This window comes from Cricetulus griseus (genome assembly GCF_003668045.3).
Source record: "Cricetulus griseus strain 17A/GY chromosome 1 unlocalized genomic scaffold, alternate assembly CriGri-PICRH-1.0 chr1_0, whole genome shotgun sequence".
NCBI lineage: Eukaryota > Metazoa > Chordata > Mammalia > Rodentia > Cricetidae > Cricetulus > Cricetulus griseus.
In genome coordinates this window covers 60,364,699-60,390,061 of record NW_023276806.1, presented here as the reverse complement: position 1 = coordinate 60,390,061, position 25,363 = coordinate 60,364,699, and the positions used below count along the sequence as shown (strand labels likewise).

At 44.8% G+C, this 25,363-nt stretch overlaps 1 protein-coding gene across 7 annotated transcripts in view; it reads left to right on the top strand.

The window, feature by feature from the left end:
* The window catches only part of Otud7b (OTU deubiquitinase 7B), a 60,630-nt gene extending 35,374 nt beyond the window's left edge, over positions 1 to 25,256 (top strand). For 3 of the 7 annotated variants that reach the window (XM_027393683.2, XM_027393682.2, XM_035451478.1), the window contains 10 exons: positions 1,837 to 2,025; positions 3,055 to 3,282; positions 5,697 to 5,798; positions 6,379 to 6,506; positions 12,965 to 13,077; positions 14,986 to 15,113; positions 15,532 to 15,681; positions 16,163 to 16,277; positions 17,362 to 17,446; positions 19,000 to 25,256. In XM_027393683.2, the coding sequence (XP_027249484.1) occupies positions 1,837 to 2,025; positions 3,055 to 3,282; positions 5,697 to 5,798; positions 6,379 to 6,506; positions 12,965 to 13,077; positions 14,986 to 15,113; positions 15,532 to 15,681; positions 16,163 to 16,277; positions 17,362 to 17,446; positions 19,000 to 20,202 (2,441 nt within the window). In that variant the 3' untranslated portion in view covers positions 20,203 to 25,256. Of the gene's footprint in view, positions 1 to 1,836; positions 2,026 to 3,054; positions 3,283 to 5,696; positions 5,799 to 6,378; positions 6,507 to 12,964; positions 13,078 to 14,985; positions 15,114 to 15,531; positions 15,682 to 16,162; positions 16,278 to 17,361; positions 17,447 to 18,999 lie in introns of those variants that run through there. The other 4 variants (XR_003480750.2, XR_003480749.2, XR_004771956.1 and 1 more) reach the window with 4 other exon arrangements.
* The last annotated feature ends 107 nt before the right edge of the window (positions 25,257 to 25,363 follow it).

Sequence of the window (25,363 nt, the reverse complement as noted above, 5' to 3'; positions counted from 1 at the left end):
TCCAGAGTGCAGGGAGCCTTTTTGGGAAGGTATACCAGGAGAAATAGCTTACAAGATGACCCCAAAAGGAGAGGGAAACCAATAGTGAGTGAGATGGGAAGAGTTGTACAAGAGTAATGGGGAGCTGATTAGGTGGATAAGAAGCAGAATATGGGAGCCTTTGTTGACCATAGTAAGGAGTTTATACCTTAAGTTCACTGGAAGTTTTTAGTTGAACAAGAATAGTTTTTAAGAGTTTCGGTGTTTAATGTATTCCAATAGGATTATATTGGAAGGTGGTGGTGGTAAAAATAGGTAAGAATATTGTCATAATTCCTGTGAGAGATAATGGTGACTTAGACCACAGTGTGGGTGAGAGGGAGAGAAGTTGATGGATTTAGATATAAATCAGTAGCTGGAGAAACGGCTCAGTAGTTAAGAGCATTTGCTGCTCTTCCAGAGAAGCTGGGTTCAGTTCCCAGTACTCACATGTTGGCTCACAACTGTTTTGGAAAATGAACAGAGTGATGAAGTACATATGATTTTAAACTGGGCAGTCAGGGTAGGACTTACTAAGAATGTGGTATTTGAGCAGATACCTGAAGTTTACAAAGATTCATCTATGTAGATATACTAGAGAAAGAGTCTTCTTTTGCAATAAGAATAGGCAGTGGAGAGGCCCTGGTGGGGAGCAGTCTTGGTGTGGCCTAGGAACAGCAAGGAGACTAAAACACCAGTGGAGACTAGCACAGAGAGTGGAGAAAGGGTTGAACAGTGTTAGAGTTAAATCAGCAAGCATGAGTAGTTAGTACAGTTTAACTGGAGGCTTAGAACAAAGACTACAAGAGCAGTAGTAGATGCATGTAGGTAGGACTCTGCATACAAAGCTCCATGTTTTAGACTTATTTAACCTTCAGGACAGCACCGTGAGTTAGGCACAGCATTGCACAACTTTTTCTGGGGAAATCTATTTGTACCCATCCCTGATAGAGGGAGCAGATCATAGAGGCCACCTTACCTGAGTCCAGCCTGCTGAACCAGAGCTTACTGAGGCTACTTTAGGAGCTTGGGTAGTACGTGGATAACTGGGCAGCTCTACCACCAGAAAGTCTGTCTTCTCAGCAGTTGTTGGATGCTTACATACCCTTGGGTAGAGGAAGGACCTTATGAACTTCATTGACCTCGTTACCATCTCCCTAGCAAGAGGGGATTTAAGAGAAAGGCTGGACTTATTTTACGTGTGTGTGTGTGTGTGTGTGTGTGTGTGTGTGTGTGTGTGTGTGAGTGAGAGAGAGAGAGAGAGAGAGAGAGAGAGAGAGTGTCGGACACATATGCATGTATGCTGTGTGCATGCCTAGCATCCAAGAAGGCCAGAGGGTGTCAGATGGTGATGATCACACCCAACTTGGAAGAAACAGCCACACAGCATACTGGAGAATTGTAGTGTACATTAGTATGTTCTTACTAGATTTATTTATTTTGTTTTGTTTTGTTTTTGAGACAGGGTTTCTCTGTGTAGCTCTGGCTGTCATGTCTAGACCAGGCTGGTCTTGAACTCAGAGATCCACCTGCTTTTGCTCCTGAATGCTGGGATTAAAGGCGTGCATCAGCACCGCCCAGCATTCCTAGGTTTGCTTTTGATAATGAGGTGTTTGAAACTGAGTCTGAGGTAGCCCAGACTGGCTTCAGACTGATCCTCCTGACTCAGCCTCCTGAGTTGCAGCATTGTAAGCTTGTACTGCCATCCATACCTAGCTTGCTTAGTTGTGCTAGGATGACTAGAATGGTCTTCCTATGTATTTCCACAGTTTCACAACACCCTGGGTATATAATGTTTTTTGTTTTTTCTCCGGTTAGGAAAAAACTGGGATGTGAGTGCTGCCCTCAGTGATTTTGAACAGCTACGTCAAGTCCATGCTGGGAACCTGTCCCCACCCTTTAGTGGAGGGATTAGTTGCTCTAAGACCCCCGAAAAAGGGTGTGCTGATAGAGAGCCCACTCGCCCTTCTCGACCAATCCTACAGAGACAGGATGACATCATTCAAGGTATTGCTTGAACTGAGGACTAAGCTTTTGTATGATTGGGAAGAGTCTGTGTGCTCCTTTAGGGATGTTTTCATTCCTTACTGTCTTCCACCAAACTAACGGCTCTTGCTTTATATCATGTCCAGCCAGTACCTGACAAGGACAGCTGCCTAGCATTAGAGCTCCTATCCTCTTGTGATAGTCACCCATGTACTTCAAGCTGTGCAAACACGTAATATTACACTGACAAATTTTGCTCATAATGTTGTATGGGCTGGGCATTGCAGGTGTCGTGTACTTAAAACAAACGAAATGATTTGGGGGCACAGTTTACATTTGTGTTTTATTCTCTGGCATATTAAAATTTGACTGTCTCTGTACATTTCTGATAAATATGAATACTAAGAAAAGTTATAGTAAATAATATAGATGTTGTTGATGACACTGTCATTTTGGTTTTTCCAGACAGGGTTTCTCTGTCCTGGAACTCTCTCTATAGATCAGGTTGTCCTCGAACTCACAGAGATCCACCTGCCTCTGCCTCCTGAGTGCTGGGATTAGAGGCGTGTGACACCATCTCTTGACATGTCATTTTCGTTTCTATAATGGAGATCCTTTCTACACCCTCTAAGACCCTAAGGATTACTGGAGTGATTAATTTGGCTAAATACAGCCTAATGAAAGCCCATTTCTCTTACTTATTCTTCTTTCTACTAAAGAAATGACCCAGTTGCTAACTGAATGGCTCATTCTCATGTTGAAAAATGGGAGTCAAAGATAATGTCATAGGGGAAGGAAAGTCAGGGAAACACCAGACAAAGTTAGAAAGATGAATTTTTTTGTTTTTGTTTTTGGTATTACTGAATCTACAAAAGTGCCATTTTGTATATTTCCCCATTTGTATTTGGCTAAGAAAAGAATACTATGAAGTTCAGAAGTAGGTACAGTTTTTTCTTGGCTGGAAACTGTCAAGTGGTAACCACCTTCATCTGTGGAGAGTTCTCAGAGTGGGTTGCATATATTCTAAGGTGACTCCATTTCTCATTGCAGAAAAACGCCTGTCTAGGGGCATCTCCCACGCCAGTTCCAGCATTGTTTCCCTGGCCCGGTCCCATGTCTCCTCCAATGGTGGGGGTGGGGGGAGCAGTGAGCACCCCCTGGAAATGCCCATCTGTGCCTTCCAGCTTCCAGATCTGACTGTGTACAAGGAAGATTTCCGGAGCTTCATAGAGAGGGACCTCATTGAGCAGTCCATGCTGGTCGCCTTGGAACAGGCAGGTCAGTGGGTGTTTCCTCTTCAGTCATATCCCCTCTAGTCTTTGCCTGCAACCACAGGAACAGGGTCCAGCTTTTATTAGTAGCCTCTTGTTTAAATATCTGATCTGATTGCTGTCAAAGATAGGGGTCAGTCAGATACATGTGCTGAGATAAAGAATAAAAATTAGCCAGCTGTGAGGGGAGGAGCAGGAATAAACATTAGACACTTTGGAAAGTTCCTGTTTAGTAGAAGGGAAACCAGTTACGTATGTAAAGGGTTTACTAATTGATACCCAAAAACCAATATATGAACAATTATGACTATTATAATGGCTGTGGAGCACCTTTGCAAACATAGAAGATGATGGCTGTAGATGATACACTGAAAGACACATCTATTCATATGAATCTTTCCCCCAGATTTATTTACCTTTACAATTGGGTTCTTTTTAAATTAGCATTAAAATTAATTTGGGTCATCAAGATAGGTCAGTGATTAAAGGCATCTGCCACCAAGGCTTACGGTGAGTTTGATCCTCAGGACCCACATCTCGGAAGAAGGGAGCTGACTCCCACAGGTTGCCTCCTCACTCCCATATAGGCACCGTGACACGCATATTCGAGCCATTGCTTATACACGTACACGTTAAAGAAATGTAATTTTAAAAAATCAGCCAATGTAAAACAGTATGGTAGTTGGAAATTCTGGGAAAAACTTAAGTATTAAAACATCCTCGTGGAGGTGGTGGAGATTGAAAGCCCAGGCTTGGTGCTGTATGCCTTTATTTAATCTCAGTATTCCGGAGATAGAAGCAGGCAGATCTCTTAGGAGTTTGAGGCCAGTCTGGTCTACCTGGTCTACACAGCAAGCTCCAGGGTAGCCATGGCTACGTAGTGAGACCCTGTCTCAAAAAAGCCATGCAGGGCTAGAGAGATGGTTCAGCAATTAAGAGCACTTGCTCTTCCAGAGGACACAGGTTTTATTTCCAGTACTCACATGTCAGCTCACAGCTGTCCATAACTCTAGTTCCTGGAGATCCAGTGCCCTCTTCTGACCTCTGAGGGCAGCAGGTATTCACATGGGACATAGACATACATGCAGATAAAACACTCATACACATAATGTAAATAAATATAATTTTTAAAAATTTTTTATATATTTGAATTACAAGCAAGATTGAATTACATGACAATCCCAGTACCCTTCTCCCTCCCTTCCTCCCCTACCACCCTCCCAACTAAAATCCTACGTGTCCTATGTCCTTTCTTCTAATCTACACCTGACAATATAAATTTTTTTTAAGTTCTAATGGAAGGAAGATTGGAGGTTGGAAGTGGGGGCACAGAAAGGGAGCCTTTTCATTTTGTATCCATCTATATTAACTGTAACTCTTTTTAGAAGTTAGCAAGTTATCTGGGCTAGTGAAATTATAAGCCCCTTTTAACCTTTTGTAGACTTTTTAATTGCTCAAGAAAACAAAATTTTAAGTGTCATTTGTAAAATAATTTCCTCCTGTAAATAATGGATTGGTAGTTGTCTAGTTTACTCGGGTGTTTTATGTACTTTTTCTTTTTGCTTATAACTTTAAAGTCACACCACACACCTGCTGAGTGCTATCATATATGTAAATGATACAGGACATATACCTTGCATAGTTTTTCTTTTGTTGGTGATTCAATTAAGCTGAGCTTTGCTGCTATTGTATTTACCGGTCTTCCTGCAAGAGTGAAGGATTCAGAGTCAAACAAAGTAGCCAACAGTTTCAGCCTGGGCGCTATTGACTTTTGATGCTAGATAATTCTTTGTTGTGCAAGCTGCCTTGAGAATTATCTTATTTTCTAAATAAAAGAATATCTTATATTCTAAATCTAGAATATAAGATGATGCTCTCTCTGGTCTCTGTGTACAGATGCCAGAAGTATGTACCTTCCCACCAATTGTGACAAACATATCTTCATACATTGTCTAATGATCCCATGAGACAAAACTGTCCTTCTTTAAGTTCACTGATCTAACCAGTCATGCTTGACAGATTCTAACTGTAAGTAAAGAAGATGTAAAGAGTCACAGAGATTGTGTTTAATGCTATATTCCTATTATCTCAGTACCAAGGATATAGAGGCAGATGTATTAGGAGTTCAAGGCCAGCCTCAGCTACTTAGTGAGTTCAAAGGTCAGTCTCAGCTACATGAGACCATGTTTCAAAATAATAACAACAACAATAATACAAAGCATGTAGTATCTCATTTGGGAGGCTGAGGCAAAAGGGTCATGAGTTCAAAGTCATCCTGGTGTGTGTGTGTGTGTGTGTGTGTGTGTGTGTGTGTGTGTGTGTGTAGCAAGACCCTGTCTCAAGAAAAAAAAAAAAAAGTTTTATTCTGGGCTGTTTTTCTAATCCACTTCTCTCCTTTTCTCCCACTGTCAATGTCTGTAGGGCGTTTAAATTGGTGGGTCAGTGTGGACTCCGCCTGTCAGAGGCTGCTTCCTTTAGCAACTACTGGAGATGGGAACTGCCTGCTGCATGCAGCCTCTCTTGGTGAGTCTCCCCTGTAGAAAGAAAGCAGTTGATTGGAGTAGCACGTGGGGGATATTTCATCTCGGCACTCTTGATCTCAGGTGAAGGGATGGTTCACAGCAAGGCTTCGGGGTCCGGGAGAGCCTTGCCTTGGCTGGCTGTCTTTAGCACAGGCTTAGTTTAGCTCCACTCTAAGCTGAGCCCTAGGAGTAATGAGCATAGTAAGCAAAATTTGTGTGGCTATATACATGTATAGTGGCAAAATTATACCTAATTATTCTTCTGGTTGGCCTTTGTGACACTGTGACTTATTCTACTCACAGCTCTGTATATTTGTTCTTAGCTTTGGAAGGGGTCCCCATTTTCTAGCCATTTCATGAGCTCTGGTGCTGATGGCTGTGTGGTGCTATACCAGTCTTACTAGCTGTTGTGTTTGGTTTGTTAGATTTGCTGAGGAGAGCTTCCTCTCAGGAGCTTGGGAAATATCGCTCAGCCTTTTTTGAGGCCCTGGGTTTGATTCCTGTCACCACAAAACAAAGGCTTGATTAGTAAGTGGAGCTCCATGAAGACAAAGTGCCCTTTGCCTGCTTTCTCCCCACAGGGATGTGGGGTTTCCACGACAGAGACCTGGTGCTGAGGAAAGCTCTGTATGCGCTGATGGAGAAGGGTGTCGAGAAGGAGGCATTGAAAAGGCGCTGGAGGTGGCAGCAGACACAGCAGAATAAAGAGGTGGGTGAGCTTGGGTGGGAGCACCTTGTTTCCAAAGTCTCCAGTGCTGAAGATTGTATCTGCCTGTGTCCTCGTGACAATTGAGGAAAATGCAGCTGATGCTGAAGGCCAAGCACCTTCTGATCAGCTGACACCAACCTCTACCTGCGACAGAAACCTGTGCTTTCTGTCAAGCCTTTTACAGATACTCAGTAGTTCTTAGTGGAGGGTTTTCTTTCTGTTTTTGTTTTAATGAGCTTTGATAATATTCATAGGATTTTTGTAGTTTGTTTTTTATTATAAGGCTAGATTATTTATTCATTTATTTGTTGGGGGTGGTACATGCATTATTACTACAGTGTATGTGGTGTGCCTGTGTGTGTGTGTGTGTGTGTGTGTGTGTGATGTGTGTGTGTGTGTGTGTGTGTGTTGTGGTGTGTGTGTGTGTGTGTGTGTGTGTGTGGTGTGTGTGTGTGTGTGTGTGTGAAGGTCAGAGCACAACTTGTGGGAGTTGGTTCTCTCCTTCCACTCTGTGGATTCCAAGGATTGAAACTCAGATCATCAAGCTTGGTGGCAAATGCCTATATCTGCTGAGCTATCTCACCAGCTCTAGATTACTTTTGAGTCCCTTCTCTCCCCTCCCCTTCCTTCCTCCCTCCCCTTCCCTGTACTTCCCTTCTCACCCTCCCCTTCCCTTTTCTCCTTAGACAGGCTCTTACTCTAACCCAGGCTAGCCTGGAACTTACTACATAGTCCAGGCTGGCATTGAATTTGCAGTAGTCCTTCTGCCTCAGCTTCCCAATTGCTGGGATATGGGTAAATCACTATTTCCAGCTTGTTTTTAATTCTAAAAAAAACAAAACAAAACAAAAAACTATTTATTTATTTATTACATGTGCCTTAACTACTTGCCACCCATGTTTTTAATTCTTGTGTAAATGCTTGAATGTTTTTCATATTCTACAAGTTTGTTTTTCATATACTTAGCTTTGGTTTGATTAAAGAATATAAAATGGTACTTGTTAAATTGAATTTAAATATTACTGTTCAGGGATTTGGCTGGTATAATGGTTACTTTTATATAAGAAAGTAATGATGAGGGGCCAGAGACATGGCTCAGCGGTTAAGAGCACTGACTGTTCTTTCAGAGGTCCTGAGTTCAATGCCCAGCAACCACATTGAGGTTCACAAACCATCTGTAATGAGATCTGTTGCCCTTTTCTGGCCTGCAAGAAAGTAATGATGGATTTTTATGTTCCACCTCCACACCTGGAATTGGGAAAATTACAACTGTTTTCTTAGTTTGTGTTAGAAAGTTTCACTGAAAGGCAGCCTTGCCTGTTTTGGTGTATATTATAGAGGTAGCTGCTTTCTTTAAGCACACAGTGCAAAGTGACATATGCTCCACAGAGCCTGGTATGTTTCCTGTGTGCTTCTCTTATATTTTTGGTTGTGAGCCTAGCCTTTAACGGCTGAGCCATCTCTCCAGCCCTCCTGTGTGCTTCTCTATAGAAGAGGGTGACTGGTTCCTGTAAGAATGGCATTATACATTCATATAGAGTAACAGGCTTCCTTGTTTCTGTTTCCTTAGTTTTTCTTTCCTTTTCTTTGTGTTATTTATGTATGTATGTGCTTGAGCATGTACATGTGCACAAAAGTGCCTTTGATGACAGAATAAAATATTGGTCCTCCTGGAACTGGAGTTGCAGGCAGTTGTGAGCTGCCCAGTGTTGGTGTTGGGAACTAGACTTGATCCTTTCCAAGAACAGCAAGTGTTTACTGTTGGGCTCTCTGTATAGTTCCTGTCTTTGGGTATTTTGTTTTGTTTGGCCATGCTTTGACTAGTTATTTCTGATATCAGATATGGTAATATCTTTTCAGAGGCTTTCTTGTTTTCCCATGTCTTCCCCCACCCCCAGTTTTCATTGTTCCATTTTAACTGGTAATAATACAGAACTAAAATAGGGTTTTTTTGTTTTGTTTTTGTTTTTTTGAGACAGAGTTTCTCTGTGTAGTCTTAGCTGTCCTGGCATTCACTCTGGAGACCAGGCTGGCCTCGAACTCATGAGATCCACCTGCCTCTGCCTCCCGAGTGCTGGGATTAAAGGCGTGCACCACCACTATCCAGCTAAAATAAAGTTTTATGTCATTTTGGGGCTCAGTGTTTCCTGTTATAGCTCTTGGCACATAAGCATGAGGACCAACAGATTCCTAGAACTCACATTAAAGCCACATAGGTTTGGTTATCACTTGTAACCTCAGCACTCAGGAGACCAGATGGGACTGACTCTAGAGCAGGTGGCAGGGGCAGTAGATTTGCTGGGCTCAGCAAGCTGCAGGTTCAGTAAGATTCTGTCTCCATAATAAAGAGATCAATCAGGGAAGACACTGGACATCAACTTAATGCCTCCAGACAGGCATGTACGCACATCCACACACACAACGTATAGTGTTTCTTTAAAGCAAAGAACTCATTTGTTACAGACCGTTCCAAGTAGGGTGGTGTGGAGTAGTTTGTCTGAGGGTTGGAGAGAATCTCAGGGGTTATGAACATTTGCTGCTTTTACAGAGGATAGGAGTTTGGTTCCCAACACCCACATCAGGTGGCTCCAGCTCCAGAGGATCTAATGCCCTCTTCTGGCTTCTGTGAGCATCCACATTTATATGACTTAATGGAGACAAAGGATTAAAAATAAATCTTTGAAAAAGAATCATACAAAACTGGGCAGTGGTGGCACATACCTTTAATCCCAGCACTTGGGAGGCAGAGGCAGGCAGATCTCGGGGAATCATAGACATTTCCTGGATTAACCATTTTTGCTCCAAAGATAGAATCCATAGGGGCAAAAGCACAAGTTGACAATCTTTTTTTTTCCCTTCCTCCTCTGAGATGGAGATTTCTCTGCACAGCTCTGGCTGTCCTGGTATTTACCCTGTAGACCAGGCTGGCCACGAACTCACTGCGTGACGGGATAAAGGTGTGCACTGCTGCCACCATTGGCATCTTTATTGTCACCCAAAGCTGGGGTGGGCCTTGCAGAAAGCTGCCTTTTCTGAGCTTGATCCAAACTGGCTTATGATTTACAATTCCACCCAATTAGTAATCAGCTCTGCCTTGGTTGCTGAGTGTAGGTCATAGCTGAACCTCAGCTTTGACCACACCATGGACAAGGAAAGATCTCACCAGAGCATGGCAGGTATTAAGTGGGATGACAGTAGAAGTAAAATAAGTGTGCTCAATTCTGATGATTAACTCTATTATAGTTACTTTAAAAATAGGGTTAGATTTATAAAAGTGTTTGTGCAGAAGAACCAGAAGTGCCTAAGCTCTTTCCTATGTTTTCTTCCCTTCTTTCTGGGGCACATGTGTACAGAAAATAGAGGCTACCGAAGGGGCTACTTTCACTCCTTTGGTTGGTATAGTAAAAGTCTCATACTGGAGGTGTATCATGCTTGAACTTTGAGGGCTTCATCCCTTACCTTGGGAGCAGGAAAGAGACAAGAAGGTGATGATCTGAGATGCTTTGAATTCTATGATACCAAAACTCAAATTAGTTTTCATTTCCTGGGCCTCCTTGATTTGTGTTGAAATTGATGGTAAAACTTGTTTAGGAGTGTCTGCCACCTAGTGGCTGTATGTATTAAAACAGGAAGCGGAGGGGCTGGAGAGGTAGCTCAGCTGTTAGAGGTACATGTTCTTGTAGAGGAGAACCGATGGCTCACAGCTGTCCATAATGCCAGTTCCAGGGGAACCAGTAAAATTAATCTTTTTTTTTCTGGGTTTTTCGACACAGGGTTTTCTCTGTGGCTTTGGAGGCTGTCGTGGAACTAGCTCTTGTAGACCAGGCTGGTCTCAAACTCACAGAGATCAGCTTGCCTCTGCCTCCTGGGTACTGGGATTAAAGGTGTGCGCCACCACCACCCAGCTAATAAAATTAATATTAAAAAAAGAAAAAGCCAGGCAGTGGTGGCACAGACCTTTGATCCCAGCACTAAGGAAGCAGAGGCAGGCGGATCTCTGAGTTCAAGGCCAGCTTGGTCTACAAAGTGAGTTCCAGGACAGCCAGGGCTACACAAAAAAGCTCTGTCTCAAAAAGCCAAAAACCACTAGGAATAGATGCCAGGGGAGGAGGAAAGAGAGGTCCTTCCTGGATATCAAAATGTATCAAAATGACATGAGCACTCCATATATAACTTTTGCATTGTCCTTTTTATTTTTACATGAAATCTGTAAGAATATTTCACAAATTGCAAATTGCTTTGTCTTTTATTAACATGGGGTACTCTCACAGTAGCTGTAGCCTTCATGACATTTGTTCTGCTGCTGCTCATTCATGTTCCTTGTGTGATTGTATATATTGTCAGGGTGTAGCTGAGCAATGAAACATTAATGCCAAATAAAAATTACTGATAAACTTATCTCTCAAATCACCACATATCCTAAAGCCTTTTCCTCCCCCTTCCCCCTCCCCCTCTCTCTCCCTTTCCCTGTCTCCTCAATTAGCCCAGTCTGGCCTCCAACTTACTTTGTAGCTGAGGATGACCTTAACCTCATCTTCCTGCTTGCACTTGAACACCAGGACTATTCATGATTATTGGAGAGTACCACCACACCCAGTTTATCTGATGCTGCAGATCAAAATCAGGGTTTCCTGCACGCTAGGCAAGCACTCTGCCACTTAAGCTCATCCCCATCCCCTGAAGCCAGTATATCTTAAAGTTATTTGGCTGGATGTGGAGGCATCTGTCAGGAGGGTTAGTGTGGTTTAAGGCCAGACTGAGTTACCCAGTGAGACCTTGTCTCAAAAAGCAAGAAGACAGAGCAAATTATTTGTATTACTATACACAATCCTTTAATAAAAACTGTAACTTCATTTAGCATGGATTTATTGATTGATCACATAATAGGCACTGGGCGTGTTACATAAAACATGATTCTTTCTTGTAGAGCAATAGAATGAAAATGGACCTCTAAAGAAATAGAGCAAAACAGACCAGATGTGGTGTCTTGTTTTCTTTCGTTTTTTCAGTCTTACTGGTAGCCCTGGTTGGCCTGGCACTATCAGTGATCTGCCTGCCTCTGCCTCTTACATGCTGAGGTGTGCGTCACTACACCTGACTCAGATATGATGTCTATAGTAGAGTTCTACTGAGTAGTTGAGGAAGGAGTGGCTAACCTGCTGGTAGGCTTAAGAGAACTCCTCAGAGGAGAGCTTTGCTATGAAAGTTGAGGGTTTGTTTACCAGGTGCATAGGGAGTGGTCATTGCAGGCAGTGGGAATAACTTATGGAAAAAGTCAGAGTATAAGGCAGCGTCTGTCAGCAACAGCTCTGATAGAGAGGAGACCCATGCAGAGACAGGGGTGGGGCAGGAGGTAGGCTTTGTATACCATGCATGGGTAGTTAAGGTTCTTAGAATGACTGTTATCAGGAAACAAACCATTAGATTTTGATCGCTGGGAGAAAAATACCATAGCCTAATAGGAATGGGTCTGAAAAATTCAGAAAGCCAGAGACGTGCATGCAGTTCACACTTAGTAATTGTTGAGAGAGAGAGATCCAGGTGTGGGATGAGTGAAAGAAGAGAATTCTCAGGTAACTCCCTGTCTTTTAGCCTGGGTGTTTGGGTGGCCATGGGTGCTGTTTGATAAGGTAAGAATATAGGAAGAATGAGTATGTGAAGAGACAGGGGCTTAATTTTAAATTCTAAAATTTAGAATTAAAGTCGCTTTGGATAGGTTTCAGTTTTTGCCAGACAGCTGGATATATAAACATAGAAATGAAAAGGAATTGTGGGCTTGAGAGGGTTGATCCTAGCGTCCTGCGCACATAAGTGGAGTAAATATGATTGCAGCCTGCAAAGAGATCACCCAGAGGGAAGCAAGGCGCTTTTGCCCAAACCCCAGAGTGCATTGGCTGTCAATTTAGTCAGCAGGTGAAGCACCTTGTGCGGATGGGTAGTAGTGTAGAGAGCAGAAGTAGGAGTCAGGTTTAAACCAGTGGAACAGGAATAGATTAAGAAATGTGAGATTACTAGATGTGGAAGCATGTGCCTGTGATCCCAGCAGTGGGAGATGGATGAGGAGGACCAGCATTGCAGGGCCAGCCTCAGGACATAGCCAGTTCAATGTCCATACACAAGATTCTGTCGCAGAAAGAAACAAGATGTGACATGGTGTCACATGCCTTTAGTCCCAGCACTGCAGAAGCCAAGGCAGGCCAGCTTGATCTACATAGGGAGTTCCAGGACAGCCAGGGCTACAGAATGAGACCCTGCCTAGAAACCAATCAACCAGCCAACCTATTTTATGGGTCTTGACCCTGAAAAGGAGAAGAAATTTGATTGAGTGCAAGTGTAAACCAAATGCTAAGGGAATAGAGAGTGGACGTAACACTGGGAGAGTTGGGATGGGCATTGCTTTTAGAACTTAACCTCTGGTTACCCAGTGTGTCTTCATTACTGCACAATATCTTTCATAGTCAGGACTGGTGTATACCGAAGATGAATGGCAGAAGGAATGGAATGAATTGATCAAGCTTGCCTCAAGTGAACCCAGAATGCATCTAGGTACCAATGGAGCCTGTGGTGGTGGGTAAGTGGGTCTAAGTGGGGGGACAGGGGTCATCTTTGAGATGTTCTCACTGAGTGAGCCCCAAATCTAGACCTCTATGCTAAAAGGGTGTTGGAAGGAGAGAGAGAATCCATGGCAAGGGCACAGAGGTGTGTAGCAGCACAGTGTATCTCTGGAAAGTAGGCTGCGGAGAGATTGATGGGGGCAGGCAGCTCTCATTTGTTTGCCATGCTAAGCTTTCTTTTGGGCCATGTGAAGAGTCCAGCCTGTGTCCTGTGTAAGCTTTGGAAAACATTAGGTTAAGTGGCTGAGCATCTCAAGTAAATAAATTACAAGGAAAATGAAAAGGAACAGGAAACTTAACAGAACAAGGACACTCAAAGCATATTAATTGCAATGTGTGGGCATTGAGAAGAGGATTGGGGAAATGAACAGTATCTACATGCTTTCATTTTTAAGTGTGTTTTTAAAAGGTATTGCGGTTGTTTGTTTTTAAAGGAGTCCTTTTAAAATTTAGTTGGTGTGTGTGTGTGTCTACACGAGTGTGTGTATGTGTGCTTGCACCTGTGTCTGTAACATGTGCAGTGTCAGCAAAGGCCAGAAGAGGAAGTCAGACTCCCTGGAACTAGTTACAGGTGGTTGCAAACTGCCATGTGGATGCTAGGAATTAAACCCTGGTCCTCTGGAAGAACAGTCACTGCTCTTGATTGCTGAGCTATGTCTTCTGCCTTCAAAAGGAGTCCTTTTTGTACACATAAATGAAAATATGTATAGATGAAATAATGGGTTTATTTTAGAATAATGCAGCAGGTGGGAAGGGATAAGCAATTAGATTGAGGTGTAGGTGAAATGAAATTGCCAAAGTATTTATAACTGTTGAAGATGGGCGATGGATTCCTGTGGGTTTAGTGTCATTTTCTTTCTTTTTCTGCTGTTGGGGACTGACTCCAGAGTCTCGAGCATGCTAAGCATATCCTGTACCACTGAGCTATGTCCCTAACCCCCGTTATACTCTGGGTTGATTACTTAACATGCAGAGTTTTGAGCTTTTGTATCACAAGACGTTCCAGCTGAGGTGGAGTGAGGTAAACCTCAGACATCTGAGTTTCTAACAGACCCCCCCCCCCCCCCGTGTTGAGTAGTGTTCAGAGATGGAGGAGGACCATTGGAGTTTAAGTGTGAGATTCATGAGTGAAATTGTGCAGATGAGTACACAGACACCCAGGCAGGTGATGAGTAGAGGAGGTTTTAGAAACAATCTGGGTCAGGGCTGTGGGAATAAACAGAGTGGCAGGTAGATATGCAGGAGATACAAGATCCAGCCAGTGAGCAGTTGAAGCCAAGTAAGGAAAAGAACAGATTTTACAAACTTTAGTTAAGCTACTGAGTAGTGGTGAGGCTGCCTTTAAGTAAGAGAACAAGAGGAGGAATTTGGAGGTTTTCTTTCCTAAGACATTCATGCTGTGTGGGTTGTGGTGGCTCAGGAAAGCAGGATGAAGCTGTGAGTTTGTGTATCTCACTCTTAGATACAGACATGTGGGAGGTGAGTGTTAAGGGTGACTATTAGAGATGGGGATCACCTGCAGACTGCTTAGTCTTCATGTTGTGTGTGTGGGGGGGGGGGGCGGGGAAGCGGCGAGCCAGCGCTCCTGTGCAGTCACAGCATAGAGGTCAGAAAACAGTCACAAGGAGGCTTCGCTTCTGTCTATGCCCCCAGTCCCTTACTTCCACATTGTGACACCATTTCACCCCCAGAGCTTTTTCTTGGGTTTCCCAATTGGTAAAGTGGGAGTAGAGCCAACCACATGGCACAAAATAATCTGCAGGGTGTTGTCTTCCCTCACTTTGGAACTGGTCTCAGGACTCTTGTTTTGTTTCTCCCTCTCCCTTCCACTGCGCCTCCTCCATTCTCTTCCCCTGTAACTGTAGAGTGGAGAGTTCCGAGGAGCCGGTGTATGAGAGCCTGGAGGAATTCCACGTCTTTGTCCTTGCTCATGTGCTCAAGAGGCCCATCGTGGTCGTAGCAGACACCATGCTGAGGGACTCTGGAGGGGAAGGTGAGTCAGTATTCTACCCCAGGACGTCCTGAATATAGAAACTGAACATAGCAGGAAGACAGAGGAAAATTCTCAGGAGATTCAAATGAAAGCTGTTGGGATTAACTGGGGTGGGGTGCTCAACCCAAAAATGGGATTGAGGGGCTAGAGCGATGGCTTCAGTTAAAAGCTTGAACTGCTCTTGCAGGGGACTCAGGATTAGTTCTAATACCTCCATTGGATAGTCACAGCTGTCTGTAACTCCCTCTCCAGGCGACCTGGCGTTCACATACTTGTGTGCATGCCCCACACAAAGACACCGAATACCCATGCTTTAAAATAATAAAAAATAAATCTTAAAAAAAGAGAAGTGGGGTAGAGAGACTGAATTGTGCAAGAGCCTAGCCTTAGTAATAACAACCTTTATGATTTCCTGCAGCATTTGCCCCTATTCCGTTTGGAGGGATCTACCTCCCATTGGAGGTCCCCGCTAGCCAGTGCCACCGATCCCCTCTGGTGCTCGCCTATGACCAGGCCCACTTCTCTGCGCTTGTGTCCATGGAGCAGAAGGACAGTGCCAAGGAACAAGGTGAGGGTCCAGTGTCTGTATCTGGTTTTTGTTCTGTATTATTTTTGCTCAGAAGTGGAAATGATAGCTCAGAAGGAGGAAACTGAAAGTCCAGACTCTGCCAGTTTTGGGTTTTTTGGTTTTTGTTTTTAAACCATGCTATACAATATTACCAAGAGTTTGAAAAAGGTGTGTCTGTCCCTGTTCTAGAGTAAAGGTCTGTACTAAGGTGCTGGCCTTCTAAGGGCTGCATTCTACACCTGTCTGTGGAAAATAGGCTGGTTCACTGGTAGGAGTCCAGGAGATTAATAGGCTAAATTGTGTACTGGGTGGTAAGGGGAGTCCATTGGTTTTAATGTTAATTCACTTCTAAGAATTGAGGGTGAATTGACTACAGTCAGTCATAGGCCCACGTTTAGTGAGTTTAGTGAAGTCAGTGCATGTTCATTTGCTTTCTGCCCTTCTCAGGAAGACTTCCTGATACATGTTTTTCCCTCCCCAGCCGTGATCCCGCTCACAGATTCAGAGCATAAGCTGCTGCCCCTGCACTTTGCTGTGGACCCAGGAAAGGGCTGGGAGTGGGGCAAAGATGACAGTGACAATGTTCGACTGGCCAGGTGAGGCAAGTTTAGCTTTTCCATATGCGTTGTACCTGAGATCCCTTCCACGTGCAGTAGCCTTGCACCTACCCTTCTTTCTTAGCTCAGCGTAGGGCAGTCACATCTGTGGTCTAGGTTTATTGGGAAGGTGGAGAGAGGGAAGACAGGCTGGGCCTTGGGACACTGGGGTCTTGCAGCTGCTTTGTCTTCTTTTCTTAGAGTGGGGTGAGTGTTCCTGACCTATACATCCCAGAATCCCCAAAACAGTGGTCAGAAAAGCAAGACAACCAAGTCCCATTTGATTCTAAGCCAAAGTCAGAGGAGTTTTAAACAAGTGACCAAACTAGTCTGCTCTTAAATTTCATCTTTCTGGCATTTAGATAGCAAGGAAACTGCGTTCTTTCTCACCCCCATCTCAGAGCTGCCTCCTGTGCTCTGGTAGTGTCCCGTGGCATGTCCCCTCCATGCCTGCAGAGATGTGAGAGATGTGGCTATAAACTCGAGCCCCTTACCTCTTACCCCAGTGCTTCCCTTTGGGGGCCTTTGCGACTTTGGGAGCTGGCTAAAAGGTTTGAATTTAAAGTCTAGTACTTTAAAAGCCTTAGAGTTGGGCATGATGGCCCACACCTCACCTAGCGCTCAGGGAAATCACTGCATGTTCAGGGCCAGCACAGACTACATAGTGAGCTCCTTTCTTTCTTTCTTTCTTTCTTTCTTTCTTTCTTTCTTTCTTTCTTTCTTTCTTTTTGTTTTGTTTTTCAAGACAGGGATTCTCTGTGTAGCTTTGGAGCCTATCCTGGCACTCACTCTGTAGACCAGGCTGGCCTCGAACTCACAGAGATCTGCCTGCCTCTGCCTCTGCCTCCCGAGTGCTGGGATTAAAGGGGTGCACCACCAACGCCCGGCTGCCCCTTTTTTTAAAACAAAAAAGAAAACCAAAAGCTGTAGTCCTCACCTGATTGTCAGATTCTGCTAAGTAATGTCACAGCAGTGACAGTGGCTGCTGTGTGATATGTGGTCTCTGGACACTGCTGAGTCCTTTCTAAAGGACTGCTTGCCTTTGAAGTCATAGCTGTTTAATTTTCTTCCCTCCTTTTCACAGTGTAACTCTGTCCCTGGAGGTCAAATTACATCTGCTGCATATCTATATGAATGTGAAGTGGATCCCGCTGTCATCTGACGCACAGGTGAAGGCTGTCCCCACCCATAGCCCTCTGTGTGTCCTGGCTGCCAGTGACAGGGAAAACAGGGCAGCCCATGGGCTCAGCGCGGAGTCTGTTGTAGTGCACTTTATGACGATGTGAGAGCATGCCCTCCTTGTGGCCCACCTGTCTCCAGTCACACTCTGCCTTCTTTTTTACTTTATTTTATTATTTGACCCTATCTATCTGGAGAGTGAATCCAGGACCTCTACCTGTTTGTTAGGCATGTGTTTCACCACTGAGTGACATGCCTAGCCCGAGACTCTGCTTTGTAATACTAATTACATTCCTTATGAAACTTTCTTCTTTTGTTCTTGACATTTAGCTTGAGATTGCCATTTCTGTATCTGTGCCCCTCACTCTGTGGATAGATCTGCTTTGAGTACTAGAAAGAGAATGCCAAAGAGTTCCTGGTCATGAGTTCAGGAACAAAGGCAAAGCTATGAACTCTGGAGTGTGGAATGTATAAAAGCAGTGCTCAGGCTTGGGTGCTTGTGGTTAGCCCAGGCTTCCTTGAAATTAATTCTGAACAGAATTTAACACAGACAGACTTGTAATAATGAACATACTTGTATCTGCAGAAATGTTTTTCCAGCCAGGCAAAGTAGCAAACACTTTAGTCCCAGTATTTTTGGGAAACTGAGGCAAGGGAATTGTGAGTTCTAGGCTACCCTGGATTGTGTAACAAAACCCTGTCTCAAATGAAAGGAAAGAAAAGGGAAGGGAAGGGAAGAAGGAAGGAAGGAAGGAAGGAAGGAAGGAAGGAAGGAAGGAAGGAAGGAAGGCCTCTACTGACCCCGAGGCTATGCATACAGTGCTTTGTTGCTGTGAAACACTCAGGCCCCCTTTAGATCTCCATATTATAGAAGGAGATGGGACGTCAGTGAGTGAGTTAGATAAGTATCCATTCTTGGGCCGTGGTGTCACGGGCCAAGAGAAGGACCGAGGCCTCTTGAGTAACCTTTGTCATGTCAGTAGCCCTTCTCTGGAGCTAGATAGTCACCCCACAGATGAAGTTCATGGTACACTTGCCACCTGTCCTAGTTTGCTTCCTGTGGCTGCGGTAAAGATGGTGACCAAAAATGTGACTCGGAGAGGAAAGGGTTTACCTGATGGACATGTTCTGATACCGTCATTGAGGAAAGCCGGGGCAGGAACTAAAGTGGAGGCCATGGAGGAGTGCTGCTCACTAGCCTGTTCTCCCACTTTCTTACACAACCCAAGACTACCTACCCAGAAGACTGGGCCCTCCTACATCAATCACACTGACCAAGAAACGGTTCCACAGACTTGCCTATTTGCCAGAATGATGGTGGCAGCTCTTCAACTGACATTCCTTCTTCCCAGATGACCCTAACATATTTCAAGGTGGCAAAACACTATCTAGGATACTACCCCTTTTTGTCAGTCTTTTATAGGTCAGTCCCTATGGTAGGGGCAACAGGAAGCCCTGTAAGCTGTTAGATAGGTTCCATGTCTGTGGGAGCTTCCTCACACCAGCCCAATGAGGTAACAGTCAATGCTGTTCTCTCTTACAGGCTCCTCTGGCCCAGCCTGAGTCCCCCACAGCCTCAGCTGGAGACGAGCCCAGGTCCACTCCTGAGTCTGGGGAATCGGACAAGGAGTCAGTTGGCAGCAGTTCTACAGGCAATGAGGGCAACAGGCAGAAGGAGAAGTCAAAGCGAGACAGAGAGAAGGACAAGAAGAGAGCAGACTCTGTGGCTAACAAACTGGGCAGCTTTGGCAAAACCCTGGGTAGCAAGCTTAAGAAGAACATGGGGGGCCTGATGCACAGCAAGAGCCCCAAGCCTGGAGGGCTGGGGAGTGGGTCTGGAATGAGCAGTGGTGCGGAAACACTGGAGAAGAAAAAGAAGAACAACAATTCGTTGAAGAGCTGGAAAGGCAGCAAGGAGGAGGCAGCTGGGGATGGGCCGGCGTCGGAGAAGCCCTCGTCTGAGTCTGTTGGCAATGGAGGGAGCAAGTATAGCCAGGAGGTGATGCAAAGCCTGAGCATTATGAGGGTCGCAATGCAAGGGGAGGGCAAATTTATTTTTGTTGGAACCCTGAAGATGGGCCACCGGCACCAATATCAGGAGGAGATGATCCAGCGCTACCTTGCAGATGCTGAGGAGAGATTCCTGGCAGAGCAGAAGCAGAAGGAAGCTGAAAGGAAGATCATGAATGGAGGGTTAGTTAGTGGGCCTCCTCCAGCCAAAAAGCCAGAGCCAGATGGTGGAGAGGACCAGCCCAGTGACTCCCCAGCAGAGTCCAAGGCACTGGCATTCTCTACTGGTTACCCTGGGGGCTTTACTATCCCTCGACCCAGTGGCGGTGGAGTCCACTGCCAGGAGCCCCGGAGGCAGTTGGCAGGGGGTCCATGTGTAGGCGGCCTTCCACCATATGCCACCTTCCCCAGACAGTACCCTCCGGGGCGACCCTACCCCCACCAGGACAACATCCCATCTCTGGAGCCAGGCAAAGATGGAGTTCACAGGGGTGCCTTGTTACCACCCCAGTTCCGTGTGGCTGATTCCTATAGCAACGGCTACAGAGAGCCCCCTGAGCCAGATGGATGGGCTGGAGGTCCCCGGGGGATTCCCCCAACCCAGACCAAATGCAAACAACCGAACTGCAGCTTCTATGGACACCCCGAGACAAACAACTTCTGCTCTTGCTGTTACAGGGAAGAACTGAGGAGGCGGGAACGGGAGCCCGGTGGGGAACTGCTGCACAGGTTCTGAATGGTAGAACCTCAGCCGGGAAGGGGCTAAACAAAGAACGTTAACCTCACCTCTGGCTCATCAAGACCCAGCCCCTGTAGTGATGGGGCAAGTGCAGGAATGTTTGTGGGAGCTGGAGAGCTGGCAGACTAGAGAGAGCAGGACAGGGCTAGTACTACCTCCTTTACTCACACAGAGTTTGACTGGAGACTACACGACAGAAGGGGAAGACTGTGTCCTAACGTCTTGCGGCCCGGTCCCAGGGCCCAAGGGAAAGTAGGAAAATAATTGGTGTGTGTGGGTGGGAGGTGGGTGGAATCTTGAGGGAGGAGCCTGGAAATAAGGTTCTCAGTCAGCTAAGAAAAAAATAGACCAAAGTTCATTGACTTTAGAAAAAAAAAGCACACGGTGGTGGAGTTGGGAGTATAGTGCGAATCTGAGATATTGAGCAATTTTGATCTTGGTTTGAACTAGGTAGATGTCAGGCTTGGGTAAATTCTCCTTCCGGAGGGGTCAGGCAGTGTGTGCCTGGCCTAGTTAGGGTATTTTAAACCCCAGTGAGTGAAATAGGAGAGGGAGGAACTTGAAGGGGGGATTCTTTGTCCTAGTAAGTTTTATGTTCTTCTAGATAGTCATCTGTCATCCATCCTAGTGTTAGAGGAGATTGCCTGTTGCCCCCATATTTTTCTCCTTTTTGAGGACTGAGCTCAGCTAAGAAGTTGTGATTTTAAAAAAGTTTTTAAGAGCAAGTCCTCTTTGGGAGAGAGAAGGGTGGTAAGAGCAGCCTCGTGTGTGGGGCTCTCTTCAAGTGGGTGGATGCAGAGTGATGTTTTTAACTACTTAGCAATAACTACATGTGGGGTTTGAGTGCACTGAAGAGGGCGGAGGAAGGCCAGAAGCTCGGCCAGACTGTTTGAAACAATACCAAAAACCTATATAGAACACTCCTCTGCTGCTGCATTTCTGTAGAAAGCAACTTATTTTACTGACTAATTTTTTAAAGGAAAAGAAATAAGACCCTGACCAAAAAAAAATTAAAAATTACTTACTCCCCACCCCCATTTAAGTGATTTTTTTTTTCTCCTTCCTGTCTACTTCTGGAGAATGAACTTAACATCCTGGCTTCTTTTGTTAAGCCATAGCTGACCTTAATCTATGGTTAGTTTATTAAAATAATAAAAATACTTTGTAAGAAGAATTATTTTTGATATTAGGGCTGGTGTTGAAGCATGGGATGGGGCTAGGGGCCATTTATAAAGATAGCTAGAGAAATATATTTTAGTGAACCATAGCCACAGGCCCAGATTAGTCCCAGGGGGCTGATCTGCCTTGGAATTCCTCCCTTTTCCTGAGCCAACCCTGTTCTCCAGAGGGGTGGGAGTGACCCCAGTGCTGAGAGCTCCCTTGCAGTTTGCACAAAGCACAAGTCTGGACAGCTTATGCTCTGACCAGAGCCATTTCTAAGAGCTTTAACCAGAGGACTGTCCTTCACCAATTGTCCTTTGTCCTGGGGGGAAAATCATCTATGCAATTGTGTGTACTTGTGGCTGCATATGAAGAAGGGTGTGAGTGTGCTTACTTGTTCAGAGTGTTAACTGGGGCATTTCTGTCTGTGTGCTGTTTTCTTTGCTGGGGTATGTCATCACCTACTAATGGAATGTGATCCCCACATTTGATCTAAGTCACAAATGGCACTCTGTGTGTATGTGTGTGTGTGTGGTGTGTGTGTGTGTGTGTGTGTGTGTGTGTGTGTGTGTGTGTGTGTGTGTGTGTGTGTGCTCGAGCTCGTGTGATTGGGGGACTCCTGTCTGCATGTTTCTTCTGCCTAGTCAGGAAAATGGTCACACACCTCCCCTTGGTAACAAAGCTAGTTAAGAATTCCTCATTGAAAGTAATGCACTTCATATCTGCCAGTCTGTTGATTTTGTGATTTCCCATCATTATTTGTAGACAATTTTTTGTTTGTTTCTTTGCTGTGAAGCCCTGGCTGGCCAGCCTGGTACTTGCTATATAGCCCAGGCTAGCCTCCAACTTATAGCCACCCTCCTGCCTTAGTCTTTTGAATTGTGGGATCTAAGTGTGAGTCACCACACCCAGGTTTCTTTAGGCTGGAACTTAATATGAGACAAGTGTTTCTGGCAGGTGTCTAATTTAAAGGTCTATCCAGAAATTGAAGGCTTTTTTTTGTTTTTGTTTTTCTTAGTTGGGTCCTATTCTGTAACCTAGGCTGGCCTCAAATGTATGACCATCTTGCTTCAGCTTCCCAAGTGCTGGGATCATACCACCAAGATACAAACATCATATAAAAAACCCAGAGTGACCAACAACATCAAAATCTTGGGATAAAACAGGAATGGTATTAAGGTGAAAGAAGTGAGCCCCAAATTGAACAAGTATGAGGACAAATCCTGTCTATTTACATTTTGCTATGTTCATAAAGTTTGTTCTTTTTTTTCATTTTTTGATTTTTAAAAAATATTGCATCAAGATAGTATTTATCATGATTCATGTGTTTTAAGCACTCCTTCAGTTTTTCTCCCAAGGTGAATGAATGCCTTGTGCCTTGTTCTCATCACCTTAGACTTGTCCCAGTTTCTGGAGTTGGAATGACACTGGTGAAACCCGCACCAGATGAGCCCCCTCCCTTCCTGACACTGCAGACTCCCTGGTGTGTGGTCTGCACTGCCCAATCGTTCTGTTCTCCCTTAGCCTACATGGATGCCTGCCTAGCTGGGTAGGAAGGAGACGCTGGGCAGGGAGGGGGTTTCCTATAGAATAAAATCAGGGAGGTTGCTCTCCACTGAACGCTGTGTTTGGACTTGATTTGTTACTCGATTGTATTTACTACTCTCTTGTTTTTAAAAAAACAAAAACAAACAAAAAAAACTGAGGACAAATGAAGAGACACAGAAACCTTGTATCATGTTTGTTTGTATTTATATGTCGCCCAATCTTAATGTTTGCCTTTTCAAAGCAAAAATAAAAGGAAGTTCCCAGGGAAGGGAATCCTAAGATCATGTGGGAAAATATGTCGTAGGCCCTTTAACTTTTTATTAAATTAGTTTTATTTGGGAGGGTGACTATTAAGGCACCAAAAGGCCTCTCCATTCTAAGGATGAGGTACTCTGAGACAACGTTTTGGTTTTTTTTTTTTTTTTTTTTTTTTTTAAATAAGGGATAGTGAAGATCAGCTTGTATTTTGGAATAGACAAGCCCATGCAATCACTGTGGTGAGGACAAGTGAGGGAGGGCTATGTGGGGAGCATTCAAATGAGTAAAACCGCCAACGAGGGTCATGTGAGTGACAGGGAGGCAGTCCCTGTATCCCTAGGTGAGGCATGGCCTCATCTCTCAGGCTTTACATTTAAGTGCAATTACTCATGTTAATGCAGGGCATTTGGGGTCCTACTGAAGTGTGATGGAGAGAGGAGATATTCAGGGTTCTTATTTTTCTCCTTTCCACTTAACATGGTTACACTCCCTCCACCCTGCATTCTCTGCCCTGTCCCCAACTTACAGCAAATACACTAGAGGCCTGGCCTCCAAATCCCTCCTCTTAACTCATGCTGGTTTAATTGAGAATGCAAAAGATTTTCCTCATACTGTGTTTTATAAATAATATAAATTATGTCTTTTTATTTAGTTTTTAAGATGCAATTTCTAGGAGTGGGGGGTGGTGTTAAGCTCCCTGCCGTGCCTTAAAATAGAAGTACCTTCCCTCACGATAGGCTTCCACAGTCCACAGACCAATAAAGCAAGAATTACCATGACTTTATATTGTACACTTGGGAGGTGAACCTGTACACTTGGGAGGTGAACCTGAGCCCAGAAAATGGAGCGGATTCTCTGAGATCCGGCTCTCTTTCTTCAGTCGCATGCCCAACTTCCCAGGCACTTTGTTTTCCCTTCAGTAATGGAGCATTGGGAAATAATTGTCTGTGAGTTACTCAGACATCTCTGGACTGTGCCCTCTTTTTCCAAGGGGGCAATACCCACCATATAGCCATACGTGAGAACAGAATTGGAAGCCATTTTCTGGCTTAGAAACACGTACACCCCAGAGTCTTAAAATTTTCATCTTTCCATCTCCCACTGCAGATTCAATGAGTCAGAGGCACTCTGTCCCTTTTAATAATATTTTGCAGATATCCAGTTGCAAATTAGGGTGATTGCCCCCTGTTCTTAAGCTGATTATCATGCTTCTATGTAAAATTCCTGCGCCCCCTCCCTCCATTGGCTACGCGGGTTGGGGCAGCAGAAGTGATGGAAGCTGTCTAAGGAGTGGGGTGGGAAGGACCTTGGCCTCTTTCGGTGTTTATAACTGGATCTGTGATTCATCGCGTGAGTCACTCAGCCCCACCTCCCTCCCCCGGCTGCCCCTCCCAGCAGTCCTTGCTCCTGGAACAAACCTGTAACCAAAACAGGGGTCTGAAAATGGAAAAATCTGATACAGCTTTTTGCTTCTCTATCCCTTTCCATCCAGTGGACATTTGGGTTTGTGCTGCAGGTGGGGAGTCTTCCTGTTACCTAACCCTCGGTTGCTAGCCCTTTGCATTTCCAGTTGGGTGATGATCCAAATCACCCGATTTATTTCTCTGATTTCTCCCAGTTCTGACCATTGCTTCCTCTGTAGTCTGCTGTTCCCATACCTCGAGGTATTAAAGAACAGAATAAGGCCTCTCCGAAGACTGGTGGGGTGAAGAAAAGAGGATCATGGGATTTTAAATCTTCGGGGCACACCTTTTCGTATGCTGCTTCCTTATTACAGGCCCTACTTTATTCCACAAGACATCGAGGTGTGTGGTGTGGTGATGGGGTTCGGCAGCCTTTTGGACTTCTACAGTCAGGCTTGTGGGCCCCCTTGCTAGCAAGTACATACCTGTTTGTTCCAGACTGACTCTGCTCGTGCTAGCTTCACTATTTCCACAGTTGCAGCCAACACAGGGAACTTTGGAAGCTGAGGCTGGAAGGATGTGTGCTTGGGGAAGGGAGTATTGAATGTCACAGCCCCCACCTAAGGATTGCTGCCTCTGTACAGACTCAAGAACAATAAAACAGCAGCTCATTAACACCTATTTTGCATTCATTTCCTGTCTTTTCCGTGTCGAAACACGCTGCCCTCAAGTTGCCCTGCCCCTCACCCCCATCTCCAGTCCGCGACTCCTAGCACCCCACCCCCATC